The following is a 24,042-nucleotide window of genomic DNA, read 5'->3' on the forward strand; positions in this document are numbered from 1 at the left end:
AAATCTCCTTAAATGTTTCCATATCAGTGATCTGGTATTGCAAAAGAAATATGGAATATTCGAAAAATATTTGCTCATGTTTAAGTCCATAAACATACACCACTGGAAGTGCAGAGGGGATGTTGTAATTTTTGTTCAAAAGGCCAAAGTTTAATCTGGATTGTGTGGCCTCTCTAGCTGGTGTGCTGGTCTTTTCCAACCATACTCCACTTCCTTTACAGGCACTCAACTGAATTGTTGCTTAACCTGCGCAGTGACCCTGCCACATGCTATCTGCTTCCTTCTACCCCAGACCCTCCACTACACTATTCCCCTTGTGGGCAAGGGTTTTGCTCTGCGTCAACCAGAGCCACAGACTTGCAAAGGGAAATCCATAAACCTTGTGTTAGGACAGAGAAAAAAAAGTCAGCATCAGTGCTTACTCATCTGTTAAAAACGGAGTGATCTGCAAAGTTTGTATGAGAGGGTTTTTGACGGTGCCCTGCTGCTTTGTCAGTGCAGCACATGCTGCAGGCACTGGCATCCCCTATTGCCTTCCAGGTCATTGGCCAGGCTCAGCAGGAGGTGGGCTTCTAGCTCCATGACACGTCCCTGATTCACAGCTGGATCCGTAACAAGGTATCATAGCAAATGAGTCGGTAAAACATCACTGGTTTGAAGAGCGTGAAAAATTGTCATAATATCATTTGTAATTCCTGATCTGAACTGCCGTTTGGAAGAGAGAGAGATAGAGAGTGAGGGAGAGAGATCTGGTAATGAAGGGGTTTTATTCCTCTTCAACATCTCCACCAGTCTCGTCCCCCGCTCTTCCCCGTCACCCCACAGCCTGACCCCCAAACTGATGCCTGAGGGGGGAGATCCAAGCTAATGTAAGGAGGCAATAATTAAACATCTCGTGATTCTCAGCCAAGTGGCTTATAGGTGTTGCACTCTTAACATGAGAGCTTTATGACACGTTGTCCCATTCTTGAATGTGGCTTTTGCTTTTCATTACACATGACTCATGAGTGGTCGTGATGTGTCCGATTGGGCCTGTCCTGCAGTGATAGTGGTGATCAGACTAGAAATATTACATCTGCTGAAAATGTAACACTGTATATGATGCTTTTAACATTTTTTTTTTTTTTTTTTTACAAAATATGCGCTAAAATACCAACATGGCATATACTGTGTTACTTACTTACTAATTTCATTGTCTGTCTTTTTTAAACAGACAACATTTACTTACAGTATATGCTTGCAAATACTTGGTAACAACCCTTAACTATTTATAGGAATAACTTTAAAAGAAGAAGACATCCTATTACAAAATAAGTGTCAGCCATTATAAAGCCTATGTATATATCTATTGTTTCATTGCCAAATTGTGCCATTGTCATTAATCAAAATCTTTATTTGCATAAAGCACATGAGCCATATTTGAGATTAAATAAACAATTTAAGAAATAATAAAAACATTTGAGTGTGTGTTATAATTTTCAAAAGGGAAAAAAAATTTTTTGGAAAAGAAATGATACCCACACAATGTATTATGCAATAAAATTAGACACATAAACCCTTATGATCTTTAACCTTTCTATGTTTAGAGTACAGTTGGCTGTGAGGCTGTGTGCGGGTTTGATGGATGCAAAGAATGGACAAACATCAGCTCCCTGTAAAACCACAATGGAGACCTTGGATCTAAATGTCATGGTTTCATAACGGATACACTGACATTTGTGTGATGGGATTTAGCCATGGGTTAATATAGCCATTGCTGGAACACTGCATTGATGTCCATCTCACTCAGGCTGTGAAGTCTATCTCACCATTTTTTTGGTGCCCTCACAGAAGTTTCTTTCAAAGGGATGAATTGGATTCTATGCTGGTTAAAGCCAATTATTTTATCAGGAAAAAAAAAACCTGTTTGATATGTAGGTTTGTTTTATATGATGTTAATGTGCCTCAGGAGCTGTTGAGATCATTCTTTTTTTTTGGTGAGTGTTGGGCTGGGTGGTGGGGGCTGTTGGGGAAAGCAGGCGATCAGCATTAAAATCAGAGCCATGTAAATCTAATCAATTATACAGTTTTTCAGATAAAATGTTGGTAAATCAAAACACATTTTCCAAAAGTCACAGTATAATGAGAAATTTAAATTGGAAACAGAAACCATTTGTTTATTATAAATGCCAGGGTGAGGTGGTGACTTGCCATCCATAAATTTCGTTATCCTTTCATATTCCTTTTATCTATGACTACAGCTTTGGCACTCGTTCAAGATTTTAATGAACCCAGACTTCTGAGGCATCAAGGCCTAGTGATGCATTGTCCATTTGGATCAGGGAGTACAGAGGGGGGACACAGGCAAAAAGCTTTTGCCTTTGACATAATATTTTATATTCTATTGCCTTACAGGGGGTCATTAGGTGATTGCAACATTTAAAAACATAACAGATTGACAAGAATAAACACATATTCAGCATATATCTGGAATTAACTACTACACTGGTGATGTTGTGTGTGTGCATGTGAGTGTGTGCGCATGTGGCAAGGGGTGACTTGAATCAAAAAATAATTTTCTGTGCTTTATGAGGACACAGAGAACCCCCCTGCTCTGGCGCGACCTGGTGTCGGCTGCTTTCTTCGGCTCAGAGGTTCCTAGGGGAGACCAGAATGGAAGTTGAGCATCTTGCTGTGATCCAAAGAAAGTGTGCCAAATGCTATCAAAACTGGATTAGTAGACAACAATTGTGTTCGATGAACGGAAGGGGGAGGGAAAGAAGTAGTTTCCAAGTAACCCATGGATGGAATTTTCCAACTCCACTGCAGGAATAGATGTGCATATAAGACCCTTTGTTTAGAGGGAAATCTATATTTAAAAAATATGAGTTTTCTCACCTGATCAAATACAGTATTTCAGATTTACTGTATAAAAAACAATTACCAATAGGTCATTTAAGATGTTGTGAGCTAGGAGGAAGAGTTGAAATATGTTTTTCATGTGTTATCAGCCTTTGGGAGAGAGGGAAAAGCATTTACTACAACATTTACTATGAATATGACTTATCCAACAAAACTGATTTGGAGAGTAAATTATGGCAAATAATCACATTACAGTATATCACTGGTTCCCAACATTTTTGACTTGTAACAGTTAACAGTAAAGCACATGCGATCACTTGTGGTGCAGTTCAACCACAGACCGATGTTCCCTTCTCAAATTGTTTAAATTTGGAGGCCAAAGAGGTAAAACTTTCCAGTAATTCACAGTAAACAGCAAACATTTGAGAAAGGTCTAAAAAAAATAAACATAACAATAATTTGTGTGGCAGAAATATGTTTTCTTCCCATCTTGTTAAAAACTGTGTAACCAGTGACCCCTTGGGAAGGTCTTGACCCCCATGTTGACAACCACTGCATTTTATAAATGAAGTCACCGGTGTTTAGACCATGAAAGTACATTTTCAAAGTGGAGAAACTACAGTTGCTCTACATGATGAAAAACCCTTGTATAGTCTGTGATGTTTAAGCAAGAAATGGTTAGCATGGACATAAAATAGTTTTCTATAGTCTCCAACTCAATATATTGGCTCTACAACCTTCATAAAGTACAGTAAGTCCAGCAGCACACTCACATTTAAATACCCCCACAGCCCCAATGGCTGTCCTCTGAATGCTGACATTTGGAGCAAATCCCCTGCTGACTTAATCATGGCAAATATTGCGTGTCATTTGTGCACCACACTTGGACCTGGCTGATGGTAGTGGTAGTAATTCACCACTGCTGTGAGGGGGAACTCCTGGGGTGACGTGCCTTGTGCTCAAGTCTCTCTTCTCTCTTTCCTTTTCATCCCTTTCCCCCGTTTCTCTCCGTTGCAAACTGTCAGCCGGTCTCTGTCCCTTCTGTCTCACAGAGCAGAAGGACTCCAGAGACATAGTAGATAGAGACCATGTGTGATGCAAAGAATTATAAACTATATGGTAAAGTGACCACTTATAACCAAACAACAAATATGCATAACCACAATATCACTAATCCGATAAACACTGGTTATCCACCTTATTTTTCATTTTCAGCCGTTTCTGAGGCTTCATTTTCTTATGAATGAAACTACATTTTAACGTAGTTTCATTTGTCATCCTCTGCCACACAAAACATCACTACTACTACTCGCATGCTGTTTACCTTCCCATGTGCTAGTAGTCGTCCAGAGCCCGCCCTTCTCCGTGCTCTGGCCAATCACATAGCTGGAGCTGTACGAGGGAACGACTCCCACAGCCAATTGCTGCTTACTTTTTCTAGCACGTCACTCAAGGAAACATGGCGGCGCATGTTACCAGAGCTGTGAGACGACTTGTTCCCCAGTAAGTCATAGTTTATGTCTTTTATGCATGTCCTTCTCCCACATTCTTTCTGTCAATTGCAGGAAACCTTACCCGGTGACACAACGACGCTAATTTTGTTTTTCTCCGTGTGACGGTAGCAGCTGTTGGTCAAATGACACTTTGTAGGCTGGCGAGAAGTAACGTTAACAGCAGTTAGCAACAATGTTTTGCAACGTTATATTTGTTTGTCATCCCTGGTATGTTTGTCAAAATGACGAAGCATACACTTCTTTTTGTACCTATTTGCCTGCTGCCTCTTGAATGAGTTGAGAGAAGCTGTAAATGTGCACAAAATAGACAGTATACAGTCCAATGACCGTGGCCCTGTGCTCCTTACTTCGCTCCTGAGCTTCTGCATGGAAAAAACATGTTCTTATTAATAATAAAAACACCCCTAAGGTAGTTATATTGTAAAGTACAAGACTGGCTGCTGGGAAAAGTCCCAGTGTAAGAGGTTAGCGGTAAAACGAAGTGTAGTTGTCAGCTTTTCCTTCTATGTATGTCACCTTGTGGGCTGTATATTTGTTTGATAGTGTTGCTGTGCAGCCAGAGTGTAGCTCAACCCACCTAACTGTCATATTGTTGCACAGCTGGTCTGGAGTCTGTAATAACTTTTCCACTCTTGTGTTGTCAATGTTGAGGAAGGGGTTCAATTTTGTGTTATTCTGTTTAGGCCATTATTTTCATTATCAATTAATCTGTTGATTATTTTCCTGATTAATTGTTTGGTCTATAAAATGTCAGTAAATGGTGAAAAGTGTTTAACTTTTCCCCACAGCCCAAGGTGACATCCTCAAATGTCTTGTTTTGTTCTGACCAACAGTCTATAACCCAAAGATATTAAGTTTACTATCATAGAAGACTAAAGAAACCAGAAAATATTCTTATATAAGAAGCTGGAAACAGAATTTGGACATTTTCTTCTTAAAAATGAATTAAAAATGATTAATCGATTATCTGATTAGAGGGCAACTAATCAGTTAATCCTTGCACCTCTAATTCTGGTGTTCCTTGTTACTTTCAGTCTAATTTTTCATACTGAACAACTTTCATTTGATTCCGTGTCATGACACGTTTGTCTTATCAAGGGTCAAATGAAACAAACTAATCCAGCATTAATCTCAGGCGACCTGTACTAAACTGATCTGTGATATGGTGGCTGGGAAAGGTAAACGCAGCACAACTTAAAGAAATAGTTTAATATTTTGGGGAATATGCTTATTTGCTTTTATTGTGAGAGAGTGTGTTAAGCACAAAGATGAAGCCGGGAGGCGGTTACCCTAACTTAGCATAAATACTACAAATAGGGGTAAAGCATCTTGCCTGGCTCTCAAAAGTAAAAAAATAACTCTACCAGCACTTCTAGAAGGCACTAATTCACTCATTGTATCTATTATGTTTAATTCATACACAAACAGAAACGTAAAAATGGCAGTTTGTGGTTTTAAAGGTAGTTATGTGCTGTAACTGCTTCTTGATGAACACCATTTATCCATCTGCCTAGTACTTCTGTGCAGAGCATCTGTGGATATAGGGCTGGTTGCTTGGCAACCTTACAGTGACAACATTACCTCAGTATGTCCCTGCACCTGGCTGTTGTTTAATTTAGCTTTTTTCTAACTGCATAATTATGATATCTCTGAAGAAACCTATGCCACCATTGGGGACAATTTACTGATTACTTGCATTTTCATTAGCTTTCAGTGTCTCCCAGAAACTACTGCTGTCTTCTGTACAACTCCAGGTGTTTGCATATTGCTTGCTTTTTTTTGCAAGCAATATGCATCATGCAGCATATGTCTTGTCAAATTGGAGAATGTGTTCCTTAATTTGCTTCTGTGCATTTTTTAAATGAATGAGAGACACATACACACACAGGTGCTGTTGTTGTATTGTGGTCAAATACAACAGCCCTGTGATTAAGCCTACATGAGGGTTATAATGTGTATTTTTGTCCTGTAGAGAGAGTGAGTCATTTTTGTCCCGTAGAGAAAATGAGTGAGTGAGTTGTTTTAGAGAGGTGTTGATTTATTTTATCATTTTGGAGGTTGTAGTTTGTAGTGCTGTTGAGTTACGTACTGCATTATTATGCTGTAAGTCATAGCTACCTCATTGATATAAGGGGGGTGGACAAAATATACATTATATTAGTATCACTTAATTATCCAGTATTCTGAAGAACTGTCCTTTTCAAACTACACATTATAAAAAACTCTTGACAAGATACTGAAATTAAAGTCTTGACATTTTCACAGTATTGGCATGGCAACCACCCATGACAACCAAAGGTTTTCCGCTCTGCTTGGTACTGAGTAGCTGCACTGCACTTACTGGCACTTAAAGATTTGCTCAAGAGCTCATCAGCGGTCATTGTTTTTCCCCCCAAGTCCTCTATAGAGCACTTCTCGTTCACTCTGCTGACCCATAAATTTCCATCTATTGGAAACTGGAAACACTGTGGTCACTATCTTTCCTATTTATTATACCTAATATTTAGATAACTACGGCCTCCAAGAGTCTGTTCGTTTAGTTTTATGACACCCAATGGAAGTATGATAATGAAGAAACCAAAGCCAAGATTAAGCCAATCAATAAATGAGTGAAACTTTGGGGATTTACATAAATCTGTCACTCGAAGCAAAGGTCAGTGGTGTAGTTAAATTTGAGAGTTGATTTGTTAGTTTGGTCATGTGATTTCACATTATCAATATTAGATTCTTCATTTGTATAACAATTTTGATAATCCAAGAAAAATGCCATCCATCTTCTCAAATGTGATGATTTGTTGCCTTTCTCTGTTTCATATTGTTGTAAAATGTTAATACAGAACATTAAACACCTCACAAACCAAAGTACTACATATCATTTAAAAATCCAGTATTGCCATAAAGCAGGTCTGCACATTGATTTACAACTTTGCCTACAATTGCCTAATACAGTCTGAGATGTTAAAGGTAAAATCTCAGTATTAAAATGAATATCATTTCATGAAGGGGCGTGCAATTTCATGTTGTTAATGATAATACTGGTAAATCTTAATACAAAAAAACAGCTGTCTGAAAGTCAATGTAACAAAAACTTCAGTCAGACAGACAAACTGACAGTCTGGGATTAAACTGTCAGGGCTTAACATCTGTACAGATGTTTCTCAAACAATCATAACGTCCCACTTACCAGAGGTTTTATGTTGCTTCATAACACAAGATAATGTGATAATGCTGTAATGTTCACATTGTAGGCTAGCTGATATTTATAGGCCACAATTTATTAATCTTCTCTGACTGTTGCCATTAACAAAAAACTTCCTAAAGCAGTATCAGGTTATACAAAATAAAAATATAGAATAAAAATCTCTCCAATTAAACACAGGAAGAGGACTTTCAAGGCCTATAGAATGATAGAGCGTAAGGTTGTTGTTCTAACATTTGAGCCTATCAGCTCTTAGATCAGGTGATTTTTCTGTGTTTCCCACAAGGCCCTGAAGTCTCGCAGTTGTTTGAGAACAACCATGTCACCTGGCTCCAAAAACCTCCGCTGCCTTGATTTTGTGAAGTTATCGCTGCTCATGTTTGCACGAAAACAGAGCAAGTCGGGATCAAGTTGGACAGAAAATCTAAACGACGTGCATTGTGCAGTGATTAATTCTACACAGGCCTGGCTAGTCTTGACCGAGCCTACTGGTTGAATGTGGATGGTGGAAGAAGTACCCAGATCCTGTTGCAATACCACAATACTCCACTACAAGTAAAAATCCTGCATATAAAATCCTACTTAAAGAAAAGTACATAAGTATTAGGGTTGAACAATTTCGAAAAAATATCTATTTGCATGTTTTTGACTGATATTATAATTGCAATGATTTGCGATATTTGAAGGAATGATAATTAACATAATTATTTTCATTTTAATTGAAAAACATATTAAAATGATTATGGTGAAATTTTTGTGGGGATCTGTACCAAACAAAGATGTTTTCTTAAGTCTGTAGAATATGATGTCTAGGCCAGGACATCTCTGCAGCACGACAATATTTAATTTAAAATGGTATTTTGACACACATTTCGCCTTTAACAAATATTGTGCCTTCTGTGATTTGAAAATCGCAGTAGGCTGTATTGCAGTTTTGATAAAATTTCGATCAATTGGTCAGCCATAAGAGGCATTATCAGCTAAATATACTTAAAGTATCAAAAGAAAAAATACTAATTTTGCAGATAATCTGCCCCTGTTATTGATATGTTAAATACATTTATAATGAACATTATTAATACTGATGAATCAATGTGTAAAGAGAGTTTTACTGATGTAGCTTGTTGAGGTGGAACTAGTTCTAACTATTTTATATGAAGTGAAGTAGTTTAATCCAGTGGAGAGATAAATCTAAGGGGTCGTGAGATGATTATTCTGGTATAGGAAAGAAGAAAAGTTCTGCTAAATACATCTGTATTCATTTTTTGGACTTTTTTCTTATATTTGCTTTTTTGTGACTTATCATGTTATTTTATGTAAATCTGAGTAACTAGTAACTAAAGCCGTCATATTAATGTAATGAAGTAGAAAGTACAATATATCCCTCTGAAATGTAGTGGAATAGACGTGTCACATTCAAGTAACTCAAAACTGCAACGGCACTAGAATAAATATACTGCACTTACATTCCCAATGACATCAGGCGTTCATTAACAGCTGGTTGCGACCACACATCATGACATATGGTCATGGCCTGGATGTCACATCTACAATCACATTTGCTACTAAAGCTGTGTGTCTATGGGTACAGCTCAGTGGTATATGACAATAAATGAGTAGAACTTTACAACGTTTTAATTGATCCCCTTATTGAGTCATAATGTAAAATTATGCAAACACTTTAGTGCTTAGTGATGCCTGGTGGCGAAAAAGCAAGTGAAATGTGATACTGGTGGCATTCCATAGATAATCACCAGCTGGATACATCATGTTTTAGTCTGCACTTAGTAGAGGAAGCTAGTTTTAAGTTTGGTATTGATCAGCGGGACTCTGCTGACTGCTGTCAATACAGCAGGTCCATTTACATCAGTGACTCTAATGAGAGTTATTTTAAATCACACCACAGAGCCACAGCTCTGTCGCTCTGTCTGCTCCTCCAAAACATCTTGTGAATCTATGACACAGACTGAATACAGGGTCTGGTTGTGTAGATCTGACCACACTGGCTGAAATTATATTATACAATTATATTGTAATCATATTTGTATTGGTAGGTCTGTAGACCATATGAGAAATATTGTTATGACAAAAATACATAGCAATATATTATTTTAAGGCCATATTGTCCACCCCTAGTTTCATGGTATATATCGTCATATCACAGACCCCTACTGTCTACAACATATCAAATGGACTGATGACTTGGTTATTAAAGTCTCAATCCCATCCACTTTTGTTTGTAGTGGTTATATTAAGCTATATATTTGTCATCACAAACAGCCTGTTTTGGATGAGTTCTCAAGGAATCACCAGCCATGATACAGTGTTTTACATTAACACAATTATTGTTTTTCCACAGTTTGAATGTGATTACATTAAGAAATAAAAGGACATTGCATATTTTTGTGTGCATTTCTGTAAAAAGTAAGATTAGATCATGAGATTCAGTGACTGATGGTTAGCAGTCAAAGTTGTCTAGAGCTCTACTACCTCTTAGACTGCACACAAGTCTCATAGGAGGTATAATGACAAACTTCAAACTGATCTTAGAGGACCAGTGTGTAAGATTTAGTGGCATCTAGGGATGAGGTTGCAGATCGCAACCAACTGAATAGACCTCCCCTCACTCTCCCCTTCCAAGCATGTAGGAGAACCTACAGTGGCTGCGAAACTTGCGAAAAACGTGAAAGGCCCTCTCTAGAGCCAGTGTTTGGTTTGTCCGTTCTGGGCTACTGTACAAACATGGTGGTGCAACATGGCGGCCTCCATGGAAGGGGACCTGATCCCTATGTAGATATAAAGGGCTCATTCTAAGGTAACAAAAACACAACAATTCTTATTTTCAGGTGATTATACACAGATTAAAGCATACTTACCAATATTATATTCCATTTCTGCCAAGCCCGTTTAGCTAGATGCCACTAAATCTTACACACTGCACCTCTAAGTGAGTTTAATATTCTAGTAATGTGTTTGTACTTACTGGTCAACAACATTGTGACATGTGGCTCTAATTCAAGGCACATGAATTTCCAGAGGCACAAAGCTGATGATCCTGCCAAATGAGAGTGTGAACTGATTGTCACACCCGTCTGGTGTGTGTGTCTGCGTGTGTTTGTGCTTGTGATGATAGCCTAAACAAATAAGAAATAAAACATTTTCTCATTTTCAGTAGTCCCCTTTAACTTAGCATCCAATATTTTTCTTTAATAGTACTAATTTATTTTATAAAATCTTATCTTTCTGGATATTTTGTAAATATCTTAATTATATGCGATGTGTAGATTTGCATACAGCATAATAAAAAAAATCCACCTTCCTAATAGGATTCATATTGAGTTTTTACTGGTGATTCTTGGAAGCAGTACCTACATGGTTAAATGCAGCCTCTCAGATGGCAGAAACTAGGAGAGGAATGCGTGTGCTTGTTTTATGGACAGCCTAGAGCCCTCGCCCTGGCACTGGCGGCAGACTGCTCTTTGTCACAAACACCCTCGTGTCAAAGATGCAACAGCATCCTGGAGGAAGCATTGACTGCTGCTATGAAGTCGACAAGTGATGAAAGTAGCCTAGAGGTTGTCAATTAAGAGAGCCAAGGCCTGGACCTTATAAGTTAATGGGCAGTTTCCCCTCACAGGGCCTGCTAGGGCTTTATAGCACAGCTTATAAAAACCCCAAGTGTAATGCACCCCTATAACGTTTTCAATTAAGAGAAGGGGCATAAAGCAGTGCAGACACTTGGCAGTCATGCTACAATGTTTATAAAGTGGCATTTGGCATAAATTGGGAGGGGAATTTTCAATTGCCCCAGTTGTTTTAAAGCAGCAGCTACTGTGCAGAATTTTATTTTGATGGCACTTCATGCTGACTGGAAGCATTACAGACTTCCTGGTGTCTTCCCATTACCAGCTCTTTTAGTTTGGTCATATGGACGCACAGCCTGAAGTTTAAAAGCCCTGTCTTCTCAGTTGTTAAAGAGATTGGAAACAAGATAAACAAAATTTTAATATCCACTTATAATATGATACAGTCCAAATATTAGTACAAAATGACACTTTAAATGCATTAATCATTTCACAGTAAATTGGCAAATTTAAAACTGTCCTACAATACCAGAGGAATTTATATATAACGCAATTAAAGAAAATGAAATAAAACAGAGCATTCTGTAACACCAGGTGTTTAACAGCAAGTATCTAAAAATCACAGATTATTTTTCATAAACATAATTGTGCACTACAATCTGCTTGTTTACAGTGCTGTTAGAAATGAGTGCTTAAAGGTAATCCCTTCACTCATCTGGTGTCTTCTGTGGTCGACCTGGCTTTGGCTTCCGGTAGAAAAATAAATGAGTGTTGAATAAACACCAGTGTGTTGACACCTCATTTCCTCATTGATTGGTGGTGGAAGCCAAGCTTGAGGTGTGTGGCCATAATCCAATCAAGCAAGTAAACAACCATGGGGACTGTGTAAGTAAATTCTTCAGCTATGTGAGGGCGAGCAGGTTGGCCAAGTAACCATATAAACATTATTCTGTTTAATGGTTTATCTAATCTTTCTACTAGACACATTCTTGGCCATTGCCTCGCATTATGAAAGTTTGAAACTTTTATGGATGTTTTTGAAAAATATGTGAACCACTTCAGAAAGCCTGTCTTTCTCCTTTTCCCTCATATTATGTATTAGATGTTCAGTCCCACTGTCGAACAGGAGACCATTTATTTTATCTAGTTCAATTAAACAACACTAGCAAAACACATGATGGGTTTGTCACTTTGTCATTTTTGAGCCAATGCATCAATAAATCGCTCTATTACCTGTTGTTGACCCAGCTAAGCTTGCCTTTGAAATCTGTTACAGGGCATTAAGTTAACACATGTTGCTGTGTGAAAACAAAGCTCTGTCGACTGGCGTGGGGACCAGCTGAGTAAACGTGGTTGAGGGAGCAGTGTGGAATGGCAGAGAGAAGAGGGCTACACTTGTCCCAGTGCAGACTAAGGTGGATCCATACGGCCAACAGATGGATATGTTACCCTGTATCTCCAAAAGAAAGAAAGGAAAAAAAAAAAGGCAACCCAAACAAGTGTCTCTGCTCTAGCACTGAAGCCTTTGATCAACAGCACATCTTCAGCTTCGGAGTAGGACTTTTCAGGACCCCAGAGTGCACATAGAATTGCATCTGTATAAACATGGCCAGGGAGGAATGTGTGAACAATGCAACAAAAGAATTTTGTTCTAGAAATGTGGGGCGGACTTGGCTAACGGGTGGTTTATGTGGTTTAGAGTTTAAGCGTGGTGGTCGGATTGAATGAGAAGCTGGGGAAATATTCTCTGTTTTTAATGATAACACAAGTGAGAAACCTGTGTTTTTGCTTTGTACAGATGTGAGCCAATACAAGTGCGGTGATGAAATCTCCACAGGAAAATAATCCTTTTTAAGAGTAGTGGAAGGTGTGAAAGAATTTTAAAACAGCAGTGTTGTGTAACTGGGTATTTTTGTTACAGCTTATGTAATTGCATTTTAATCAAATTATTTTCTGCTGTATCAGTTATGTTCTATATAAACTGCTACAGAAATCATAGGTCATGTAGGTGTCCGATGTAGTGCCTTAAATCTATTATATGTATGATCAGAATCTTTGATTGCATAGACGTCAAATTATTTTACATATTACACATAGACCTCCTTAGGAGAGGCCACCCAATTTACTGTTGATAGCCATGACAAGCTGTAGCCTGTGTTGACCTATTTATTGAACTGTATTAGCATTTACTGTAGGTATGACTAATAATTTCTAATAGCCTCCTGGATGAGGGTGTTGGGCTTGTATAGTTTATCCCGTGTAGCATTAATTAGGTAGCAGTCAGAGTTGTGTGTGGGCAGGATATTGCTTCCAGGTTTGGAGTCAGCTCCTTTGTCAGAGGGCCAAAGGGTTTCTTTTGGCTACTAAATAGATACAGATTTGGGTTCAATTTACACTTCCTAAACCTGTAGGAGTACACTTGCATCACTGACATTAGATCAGTTTTTACTTGTCAGAGGAAAACTGTAGTCATGTCCCCTTCTCCTTTTCCAGGGTGGTGTTTTGGTCTTCTCACGGCACTGAGGTTGGCTCATTGCCATGGTGATGGTCGGCTAGTTCCAGGGCGATGAGGTGTAATTTACCCAGCATTTCCTGTCTGATGCACAACACCCTAATGGGTAAGGGCCTGCTTTTATAGCAGAGTGTTTGTTAACCAGGCACAGCAGGTGGGGTTGTGTATGTCTGTGTGTGTGTGTGTGTGTGTGTGGTTCTGCTTTAACATGTTTGTTTAAGCGTACAGTATGTGCACCTATAGGTGGGACTATCTGTAATAGAGTACATGGGTCCATGCTGTGGCCACTTGGCTGCAGTTCTTGGTCTAACCCCTCGGTGTCAGTATCGACAGCGTGCTTTGTGATGAGGTCTTTGAAAGCAGCTTGTGATCTTTGCTGTTGTACCAAGTGAAGTTCCATCTCATGAATTTCTCTCATTAAATAGTCCCACACTGTCAGAGTGACTGTCCAGGAAACTTTGTTTGGAATATCAATTACTGCGTCTGCTTGATAATGTTGTGCTGCCCAGACGAGGCCTGTTTTCTCTCAACACTTGGAAACAAAAATAGTATTATTTGCATGGGAGACTATGAGTACTAGTAGTTGTGGCAGAGGTAGTTGTATTGTTGCTGTAAAATGAAATAAAAAAGCTAAAGTGAATCACAGACTAAAGCTTTACTTAAATTACATTTAATGCTAAAATATTAGTCAATTAATTGATTAGTTGTTTGACAGAAAATCAGTGCTTGGCAACAGTTTTGATAATCAGCTAAGTTTTTTATTGGATAAAACAGCAGCTCAGTTTTTCTCCACTTTGGGGGTTTTTTGACTGCTGAGTAAGTAATTGTAAGCAATCACATGGGGGATGGGCAATTGTGATGGGTGTCTGTCAATTTTGACATTTTACAGACTTAATGATCAATGAGTAAATTAATATTCATCAGCTGCAGCCCTTTTTGGCTAGAGATTAACTCAGTACTGTAGATGCATAACATTCAGTGTCTGTCACAAACAGAGTTGTGATATGACATCACATCCTGCTGATGTATGAAGAGTAAATTTAGTGGCCCCATGTACATAATATATTTAAGATACCTAATCAACTAATAATACAAATAATAAGGCTAGATTCCCCACGGTGAGAGGGGCGTAAATGACCCTAATGACTTTGTGTGTGTGTGTGTTTGTGTGTGTGTGTGTGTGTGTTTGTGTGTTTGTGAGAGAGAGATAGAAAGAAACTACTTTTGCTATTTCTGGATGAGACATATGGACAAACATTTTCGCTCTAAAAATAAATAAAAATCATATTTCTGATTTCTCTGTGCATGCAGAGAAGAGTTGGCTGGTTTCTTTTGGTATTTTGCCATATTTGGAACTGGCTTATAACTTCTCATCACATCACTGGCACAAGTTGCAGACAGGCAGCCTCCTGTTAGCACTAGACTTCATTAGAACCAGGTTTCAGTGGTACCACACACATTCAAACAGCGGGGCCATCTCGCTAGCATCAAAGGAGACTTTATACAAAGGGTTGTCTCTGTGTCTGTCTTCCCATCAGTGTCTGCTAATGATGCTGCATGCTGCACACTTTTTTAACATTGACAACCTCCTCTCCCTATCACTCATTCACACACTCAATCTCTGCTTCCATTTCTCCCTCTCTCCGTCTCTCTCCGTCTCTCTCTCTCTCTCTGTCTCCCTCTCCAATCGTGGTGTTTGTTTGGCTGCTGGGTTTTGTTTGTTTATTGTTTCCAGATGGCAGACGCAGACTTCATTTGTGTGGCTTTCAAGTTCCCAGAGAGCTTTTTACTGCCTTGGCTCAAGAGCTTATCCTGTTTCCTCTAGCCGGGCTTTATGATGGGCCCTTTATACGTAGCAACTGGAAACAACTGTCACAACCAGTATGCGTCGTGGAGAACAGGAGAAAGCCCAGAGAAAGTGTCTTTTTTTTTTTTTTTTCTTCTTCTGTATGCTCTCTGTTTGAACATCTTCATTAGTGACGGAACAGTCAATCCTCAGATGAGGGTGATTTTTCTTTTCCCAGAGGGTGAACTTCACTGGGCTTCATAGACTAAAAGAGAATGCTCATGATTGTGTTCACCACTCCGCACTTCAACTGCATCATCAGTAGTCCCACAGAGAAAAAGGATACAATGTGCAAAACTAATTCTTTGTTGACATGACGGTTAGGCAGCGCTTCCAGCTTCAGTAGTGATGAAGCTGGCAGTGTTTTTTTTTTTTTTTTTTTTTTTTTTCCAAGACCTTGCTGGGTCTAGTCTGGGCATCATTAAGCGCTGTGACATCACTTATTTACAGGAACCCAGGAGGGTGACTCGCCCAGTAAATGTGGGGGAGGACCAGTGCATGTCTTTACTCATCGGATGCGGTTTTAAGACGGAGCAGTAATCAAAGCTCTCAGCTATATAAAACCCACCCCTTCTCCTTAAGGAGGCCTTTTCTCCTGGCTGCTGCTGAATGAGTGATTACCCCGGCATTCCAACCTGCCTAATCCCATTTTTAGCAGTGATTTAACACAGAGTGGTCAAGGCACTGCCTTCACTGACCTTACCCCCCAAAAACTGCTCACTGAAAGGAAATGTCAACCTGTTTTGCCTCATATTTGTAGGGCATATAAACAAATAAGTTGGCTGATGATGAACAGATTTTCTCAGGTAAAAGCCTTTATTCGGGGGGTTCCAGTAAGTTAGCTGTGTCCCATTCCTAATGCATTGAAAGTCACAGGTCTCCAATGAAGTCAGCTATAATCACAGGATCTATCAGGGCCCATGGTGTGTCCAAAGAGTAATGGTGCCATATATGTTGGGACTGGCAGCACAGTCATGACACTAACCCGCTCCTGACCCTGCACAAGGGGATCCAAGCTGAAGTGTGAGGGGATCCGACTTTAGTGTTCACGTAATCAGTGGTGTTTGTGTTTTACCACCACTGAGCGCCTGGCTGGCCGGCTAATCTCATCAGGGTTTGGGCTCTGGTGCTGGGGTGAGGGAGAGGACAGCCTAGCATGACCCATATCTCCGTGCCAGGACGGCTACAACACTCCGACTCTACCGTGCAGTTCCACCAGAGTTTACTACAAGGCCCTTTGCCAGGGTGTTTACTACTGAACTGTCTGGCACAACAAGATAATGCCTTTACTAATGCCCTCTAAGGACACAGCCACTCTCACTAAGGAGGGTTTGCACTTTTTCATCATGCCAGACCCTTTGCAACTACATCATAACATCGTACGGTAATAATGGAGTATAGACTAGGTTTACAGTAACAGGTTTCCATAGTGTTAATAAGTAGTGATATTCTGTCTCCCTAATGTATGTTTATGGGGGTGGGTAAAATATCAGAAACATATTCATCAGAGAGCTACAGCGATGCTCAAACATTAACCTGTATTTCAACCATCTCAAAAACTTCCACTTGCTTTCATTTTTTTTTGTTCGGCTCATGTGTGCTTGTGTGTGCTCTGCTGCGTATATTTTTAAATTGCCCTTCTGGGGATGTATAAAGTTCTTTGAATTGAAGTGAACTGAGTTGAACTTACAGCCAGACATTTCACTATTACATCAGAGCTCATCTGCCAGCCTTTCTGTGCTGGTCAGACTGTTGCTACCAGAATTTTTCTAACAAAATCATCTGTAGCATTCACAAACAAACTAATTAACTAGGCATGCAGTGGCTAATTTTGCATACAAATAATACAATACAACAATAACGACACAATGAGCCACATATGAACAAGGGAAAGGAGGAGTGATGCTGTTAGTTTACCAAACATTTTACCTTTTTAATACTTTAAAACTGTTTTTCTTTTTTATATTAATAATGACATTTTATAGTTTTTTTATGTTGAGGCTCCTGTTTGGCAAGCCATCATGCAGCTTGCATGTAGTGCATTGACCTGGACCTGCAGCACACCACCAAAAGTCTGCTGTTGATTATTTTGAATTCTGTTCTATTTGAAACATTTAAACAATAAATTCAGCTGCTTAAAATTTGCCATTCAACTCTCAGTCCTGCAGCTAGCTGACCACATAGTACAGCCTGACCAGGTGATCAGGTCAAGTATTCCCCATATCTCACTCTTTCACTCTTCATCAATATAGCCTGCTTTTAGGGGAAAAACACAGACTAGGCAACTCTGCTTAGACCTTACTGGTAACTCTATGTGGAATTAAAATCTCCAAATTGCTTGAGACCGTTAAAATATTGTCCCTACTGTCCATACACAAAGTTTCCAGTTTGCGTTTGGTGACCTCACTTGCATACCCTTTATATAATACAGTGCAGTGCAATGCCATCCCTAACTATGGCTTCAAAAAGGATCATAGAGATGAAACAACATCTGTCTGACAGACAGTGAACAGTGAACAAAGCCTGAACATTATTAACTTTGCAAGATTATGATTAGTTGAAGGGAGGTTGTTTTGGATTACATTAGTTTGTACAGGTGTGTCTAATTTCCTCCTCCATAGAGGTTAATGGCCGGCCACCCAGTAATCTCAACCAAGTGGCCACTAATCCCCATCAACAATCAGGCAACATGACTAAAACCATCAGATAACCATCTGAGAATTCATTTATAGAAGCTTTTTTGAATATATGTCATTGATGGCAAAATTGGTGGACAAGGTTAAGACTGTTACCAATCTTGTAATATGTAAATGCTCAACCGCCTTTCTGTGAGGTTATGTAACTTAAACATGACAACAAACCTTTTGTCTCTGTCTGCCAAAGTGAGGCAGGCAGAGAGAGACCACAAATAAACAACAAATAGACAAATGCAAATTCTCATTCATTTGATAGATTAATGACAACCCTAATTCTGGTATAGAAATTCATATGTTTATACCCTTGTGATCTGTTTTTTTATGTTATACTGAGTAAATGAATTTTCAATTTTGGCAGGTTGTATGCAAGGCTCGTTTTTGATCCTAAATTGTGAAGTACCCTCACACAGTGTTGTTTTAGTGAACTGACACCGTTGCACTCACCCTGCTGCACCCATGGGATGTCAGAAACCTGCTCAGCCCCCCTGCCCCCCCTCCAACACACACTCACGCACACACACACAGGAAACAAATCAGCAGCTGGCTGTTTGATGGTCTAATTTAAACCAGTGGATATTTTTGAGCCATTTCAATCCCCTGACGTCTGTGTGTGTGTGTGTGTGGACACAGGGGCATAATAAAGGAAGTTCCTTTATGTGAGAGATGGATAGTTTTCCTATTTTGCTGTTAAGATGTTATTCTAAATATTTAGTTTTCCATTTTATGACACGGCTCGTCATTGATATGGATGCCAGAAATGGCGGCACCACCCTTTTGTGAGTACCTCGCAAGCCGCAGTTCACATTTATTGACGTTTCATCTGCCTTGCTGGGCTCCAAGTAAAGCACACAGTTGGTGTCTATTCACACCGAAACTCAGATCCACCACAGCAATGAAAACATTAATGAAAATTTGTGCATCTGTCTTTAAGTTCTTATAATTCACCCCAGACAACAGTGCTCTGTTCAGATTCACTGGTGTCTGGGTGTTGAGTTGTGTTCAGTTGGTGGTGAGGAGGAACTCCATATGGAAGCATTAGATCCAGTTTTGCAAAGGCTTGATGAGCCTTAACCTTTAATTTGCAATAATAATTAATACAGGATACTCAGACATCCATCTGGGAACATGTGTACAGATCAAACAAACCCTTTTAGAGTTTTAATCCTCACCCAGGCCTAATTATCACCTAATAGCTGATGTGGCAACAAACAAGTAATTATTATCTCTTTTGCCTCTATTAACCTAACCCACGAATAAAAACACCTCTGTGTATGGTAATAAAGGGTTAGTGTTAATGAAAATAGACCCCAGGTGCTAAATGTTTGTAGATTTAATTTGGATTTTAACTTCATCCTACCTAAGACCTTTGGTCTAGCATTTGCTGTTTATGTATTTGAATCTTTCATATTCACTAGGTGTGTGTGCATGATCAACATATCATATTCTTATTATATTATCATATAATATTATTATTAGACAAATAACTTATTTTTATTTAAATGCATTAATCATAGCAGAGTCTGTTTTCACAGAAATGTAGGCTGTGTATACTGTAAATCCCATTAGCTATTCATCAAACACACCAGGTTTTTAGACTGAAGATGTGTCACCTATACATTCACCACTGGTTCATTTGTATAGCCAACAGCCTGCTACCTAAGCTTATTAAATCAATAGATTAAAAACATGGCTTGCTGTGCTGTTAAAGACTAGAATACAGACATGCGCACCGACACACAAACACAAGCAGCATGGTAAGTTAGCTTATCTTTGATGTACACCGATTGACAAAGAGACTCCCTCCTATCAAAGGATTACAAATAAACTCCATTGAAAAGACTGATGCATAAAAGGTGGCCTATGTTCTGTCTGTTTGTCTTTGTTTGAAATCAAGTCTGTTATGAATTAGTAGTTTGTGTTTCTGCTTTTGATCTAAATGTACCACATGATGCAGAGTCCTTTTTATAGTGGATTTTTTTTTTAAAGATATCCTCCCAGTTATATTAACCATATTCACCATGAAAAGTGGACTATATATGCACTGAATCAGGCGGCAGTATGGGCCAGACCACAAGCAAATTGCCTTGCCTTTTAGTCCCATCTTCGATGATGCGGTACTTCCTCAGGCTTTTGTCTTCAGTTTGGGGCACAGCTGTCAGGCTAGGTGCTATCCATGCTCCCCTCCCAAAAAACCTCAGGCCACGCGCCGCTGCACCCCAAACACTAAATAGGAGCATTAGACACACCATGTTAAGGGCTGCTGGTGTTTGAGCTGTGGCTGTGGGTGCGTGTCTTGTCCCATGGCCAGAGACATGCGCATTATCACACACACACACACACACACACACACACACATACACAACTGCACGCCACACTGCGAAAGTTATCTTCTGCTCCGTACCCGTGTATAAAACAACAGATTTATTCTTTTGTGTTAAACGTCCCATTGTCCTATTATTGACTTGTGTTGTGACTGTTGGCTGTTGACCCCTCGCTCTGCTTTTAGTTTCCCCCGCCCAGCTGCAGATCTGCGCTGTGAAAATACCCACAAGGCCTATCTACCCATATGTAGTGTTGCAGATTTTGATTATGCACCACTGGCATCACACCTCAGCAGGGTATATCCAAACATGAAAATTAATTCACAGCTAAATGCTGCTATATGCAGTCTGAGAGGGAGAGGAGAGCAGAAATCAAACACAGGTTTACACTAGTGAGCAGCCCCAGCATTAAGAAAGAGAGCCTAAAGGCAGGCAGGGAGGGCAATGTTCATTAATGTGCAAAGCAGCTCATAGATGTAATGGTCATTTCAATAGAGGGAAGAGCCCTTTCATTGAGGGGAATTTCAATGGGCATAAGAAATTGACCTAAATAAAGTAGATGTAAAATATTCCTTGGGCTGCTTAAAAATCAAGTTAATGAAAAAGAAGAATAAAATCAGCATAATGAGCTGAAATTGTAAACAGAGCCGAGCTCTCACAGGAGAGCTACATTGATCAGTCTGACAGGAGAAAGTTTGGGCATCCTGGGGGCTGTTGTCCACCAATAAACCTCACCACTATCAGAAGTCTACCACACTTTGACTTCTCTTTTATTTCTAAGCTTGGGATACACTGTATAACACAACAACTCACCCTTTTCCCAGTTTATTATATTTTATGCAGGTGAAGGTTTTCTATGGGGATGACTTTCTAGCTGCAGCTATAGCATCATTTTAGTCTGGCTGGTATGAACTTTAGCATGAAAGTACTTGGGCATGACTTTGTCTCAGAGCAATGCAAATGGAATTGCCCCCTGATGGTTTGGAATGCACCCAGCTGGCCTTTAAAAGGTGATAATTGGAAAATACAGGATGAAGCCTCAGTCAAAGTGGGAACCTTGTAGACTGAGTTAGCCATAGCAAAGATGGAGCACAGAGATGTAAGAAGACGACGTAGAGAGGAAGAACCAAATACATGAAGGCTTTTTACTTAATGTTTTCTCTTTTGTATTTTGACTCCATCCTGTGTGCAACAGAATAAGCTACGAAACTGCCATTTGGAGTTTGCAACAAATTCGACAAAGCCACTTCTTTCCCCAGGAGCGTAGTGATATAGGTGTTACTAACTTCTTTAGAAGGCATTATTATAAATGTAGAACATAGGGTGATTGCACACAAGTCTGCGTGAAAATATATTTTCATTTACACTGCTTTGGGAATACTTTATATAGGTATGCCTAAAAATGCCCATTTTATTGAATTTTTAGTTTAATAATACACGGTTTTGTTTTATTTTATTTATGTTGTTTTTATTAAGACTACTAAATAAGACGATTAACGGTGTTGTCAAACATGGTGACACTGATTCATCATCAATAAGTAAAATACACAAATGTAACTGCAGCACGTCCAATAAGTATGCATACTGTGAATTCCTGGTGCGTGAGTACGCAATTAGAATTCCGCACAGGAAAGGCAAACTTTGTCAGTACCATTTAAAACGACCACAGTATATTGAGAAGGCAAATACTGTATATTACATTGTTGTTAGTAAAAAAAAATCCTTGCCATAAATGGTATCCAAAATTGAGTTAAATTTAATGAAAATCTTACAGATTATAACTTGTCTGGCCAATCTCTTCAACTTTATATACTCTTTAGCATCAACTAAGGGAACTGAGGGAAAGTTAAAATGTATGTTCCTACTAATTTTAAAACCTGACACAGCATTCCTTTACTTCTCGGGAAGGAAGTGGAGTGGGAATGTCAGGAGGCCTATACAAGAGCTCTTCCTTTTACAAGGCAAGATTCAAAGCATTTCTTCACTCCTCTCCTTGTGTTAGCCTAACCTAGTGTAAGCCTGTGCATCCGGTCTCCATTACTGTGTTCTCTTCCGAGAGAATGTGACAGTGATAAGGCTCTTTTGAAGTTCAGCTTTACTACAGGACCTCTACAGAGGGACAAAGCCAGCGGTCAGCTGCTAAACTGGGGAGAAAACTCAGCCAGGTTTCTTTTACTTTCCTGAGCTTTGACTATAAATGTGGACTTCTAAAAACTCAAAGATTTCTAGATATGTTTGGACATGATTCTGTGCTTCTGTTGGCAGACTGATAAAAATCCTAATTGTTCGTATTTATGAAATGACCATATTTATGTGTGAATTGAGGAAAATTGTTGAATGATAACATTTCAAAAACACTGTGGTCATTAGGCTGCATTCCAGTCAAAACAGTCTGCAGCATGTCAACCGTCATGCCCTGTGTCGATCAGCAGACATTTCCAGCAACAATATGCCAACACCCATTTGGCACTTTGTTCAGGAAACCTTTCACTAACTCCAAATGGAAATCTTCTTGATGACTTCCTGAACCTCACGCCCGCCATTGCTATCTGGATTCCAGCAATGGACAATTTTGACTGTACTCCTGACTTTTGAACTCGACATTGCGTTTCTGTTGTGTTCAGGAATCACCACTGAGAATAATGCCAATGGCAACTCTCCAATCAGCTCGATGCCGTGTGTATATTACAGAAATGAACCCGAATTCAACCCACATTTGACTCTTCATACCAGGCCATCAGTCACAGATAAATATTTTGTTTTTGTTTTTTTTACTGTGCTGTGCTTCTGTAGGACATATGGTATCACTGTTAAACTATAGAATTACACAGGACCTTTGTGTAATTTTTTGTGTTAAAGGATTGGTGTGTTTCTGCATCATTAACTGCAGTATAGTAGGGCTGAGTGACATCACTTGTAATCAATATCAAGATTAATTGTAACCTCAGTAAAAATACACCTGTGCATATCAGTATTTTCTGTCCTCACCGTGGACCTCTTATGAATTCTTTGTACTGATAAATAAACTACATTTACTTTTTCAAGATATTCCCTTGTTAAGAACACTTTTCGGTATTTGTTTGCTAAAACAGGAAAATCAAAGTAGAATAGATTATTTTGACTTAAGGCCAACCTGACTCCACTCTGATGTTCAGAACACCTGCCAGCGCTGAACGCCTCCAAAGTAGCTGAGCTACTCTGCTATTTTCTGACAGTGTTTAGTCATAGTGTGCCCACACAACCACAATGGCATTTTTTCTGTACCAGCTCTTTTTCATCTCCAGTAGCTTTTTGATTAATTGCCCAATTCGAATCTGTAGTAACATTTAATTCTTTAGACTGTAAGCTTCACTTCGTCTTTCTTCTCTTGATTGCCATAGTCACAATATATCAAAGTGCTTTTAAATCTGGCCCTGAAATGTGTTGGTGCCAAACAAGTTGAAAATGTGACATTGAGTTTCCATGATCCTCCCAGTAAGGGAAGGAAGGGGCACTGGTTAATACCCACCCCCACCCACACCACACCACA

At 39.3% G+C, this 24,042-nt stretch overlaps 1 protein-coding gene across 1 annotated transcript in view; it reads left to right on the forward strand.

The window, feature by feature from the left end:
- The first annotated feature begins 4,272 nt into the window (after positions 1–4,272).
- clybl (citrate lyase beta like) overlaps positions 4,273–24,042 on the forward strand; it is a 67,919-nt gene continuing 48,149 nt past the window's right edge. The window contains exon 1 of the mRNA XM_042426715.1: positions 4,273–4,344. Coding sequence (XP_042282649.1) covers positions 4,301–4,344 — 44 coding nt within the window. The 5' untranslated portion in view covers positions 4,273–4,300. The remainder of the gene's footprint in view (positions 4,345–24,042) is intronic.

The sequence above is a fragment of the Thunnus maccoyii genome, chromosome 11 (assembly GCF_910596095.1).
Source record: "Thunnus maccoyii chromosome 11, fThuMac1.1, whole genome shotgun sequence".
Taxonomy (NCBI): Eukaryota; Metazoa; Chordata; class Actinopteri; order Scombriformes; family Scombridae; genus Thunnus; species Thunnus maccoyii.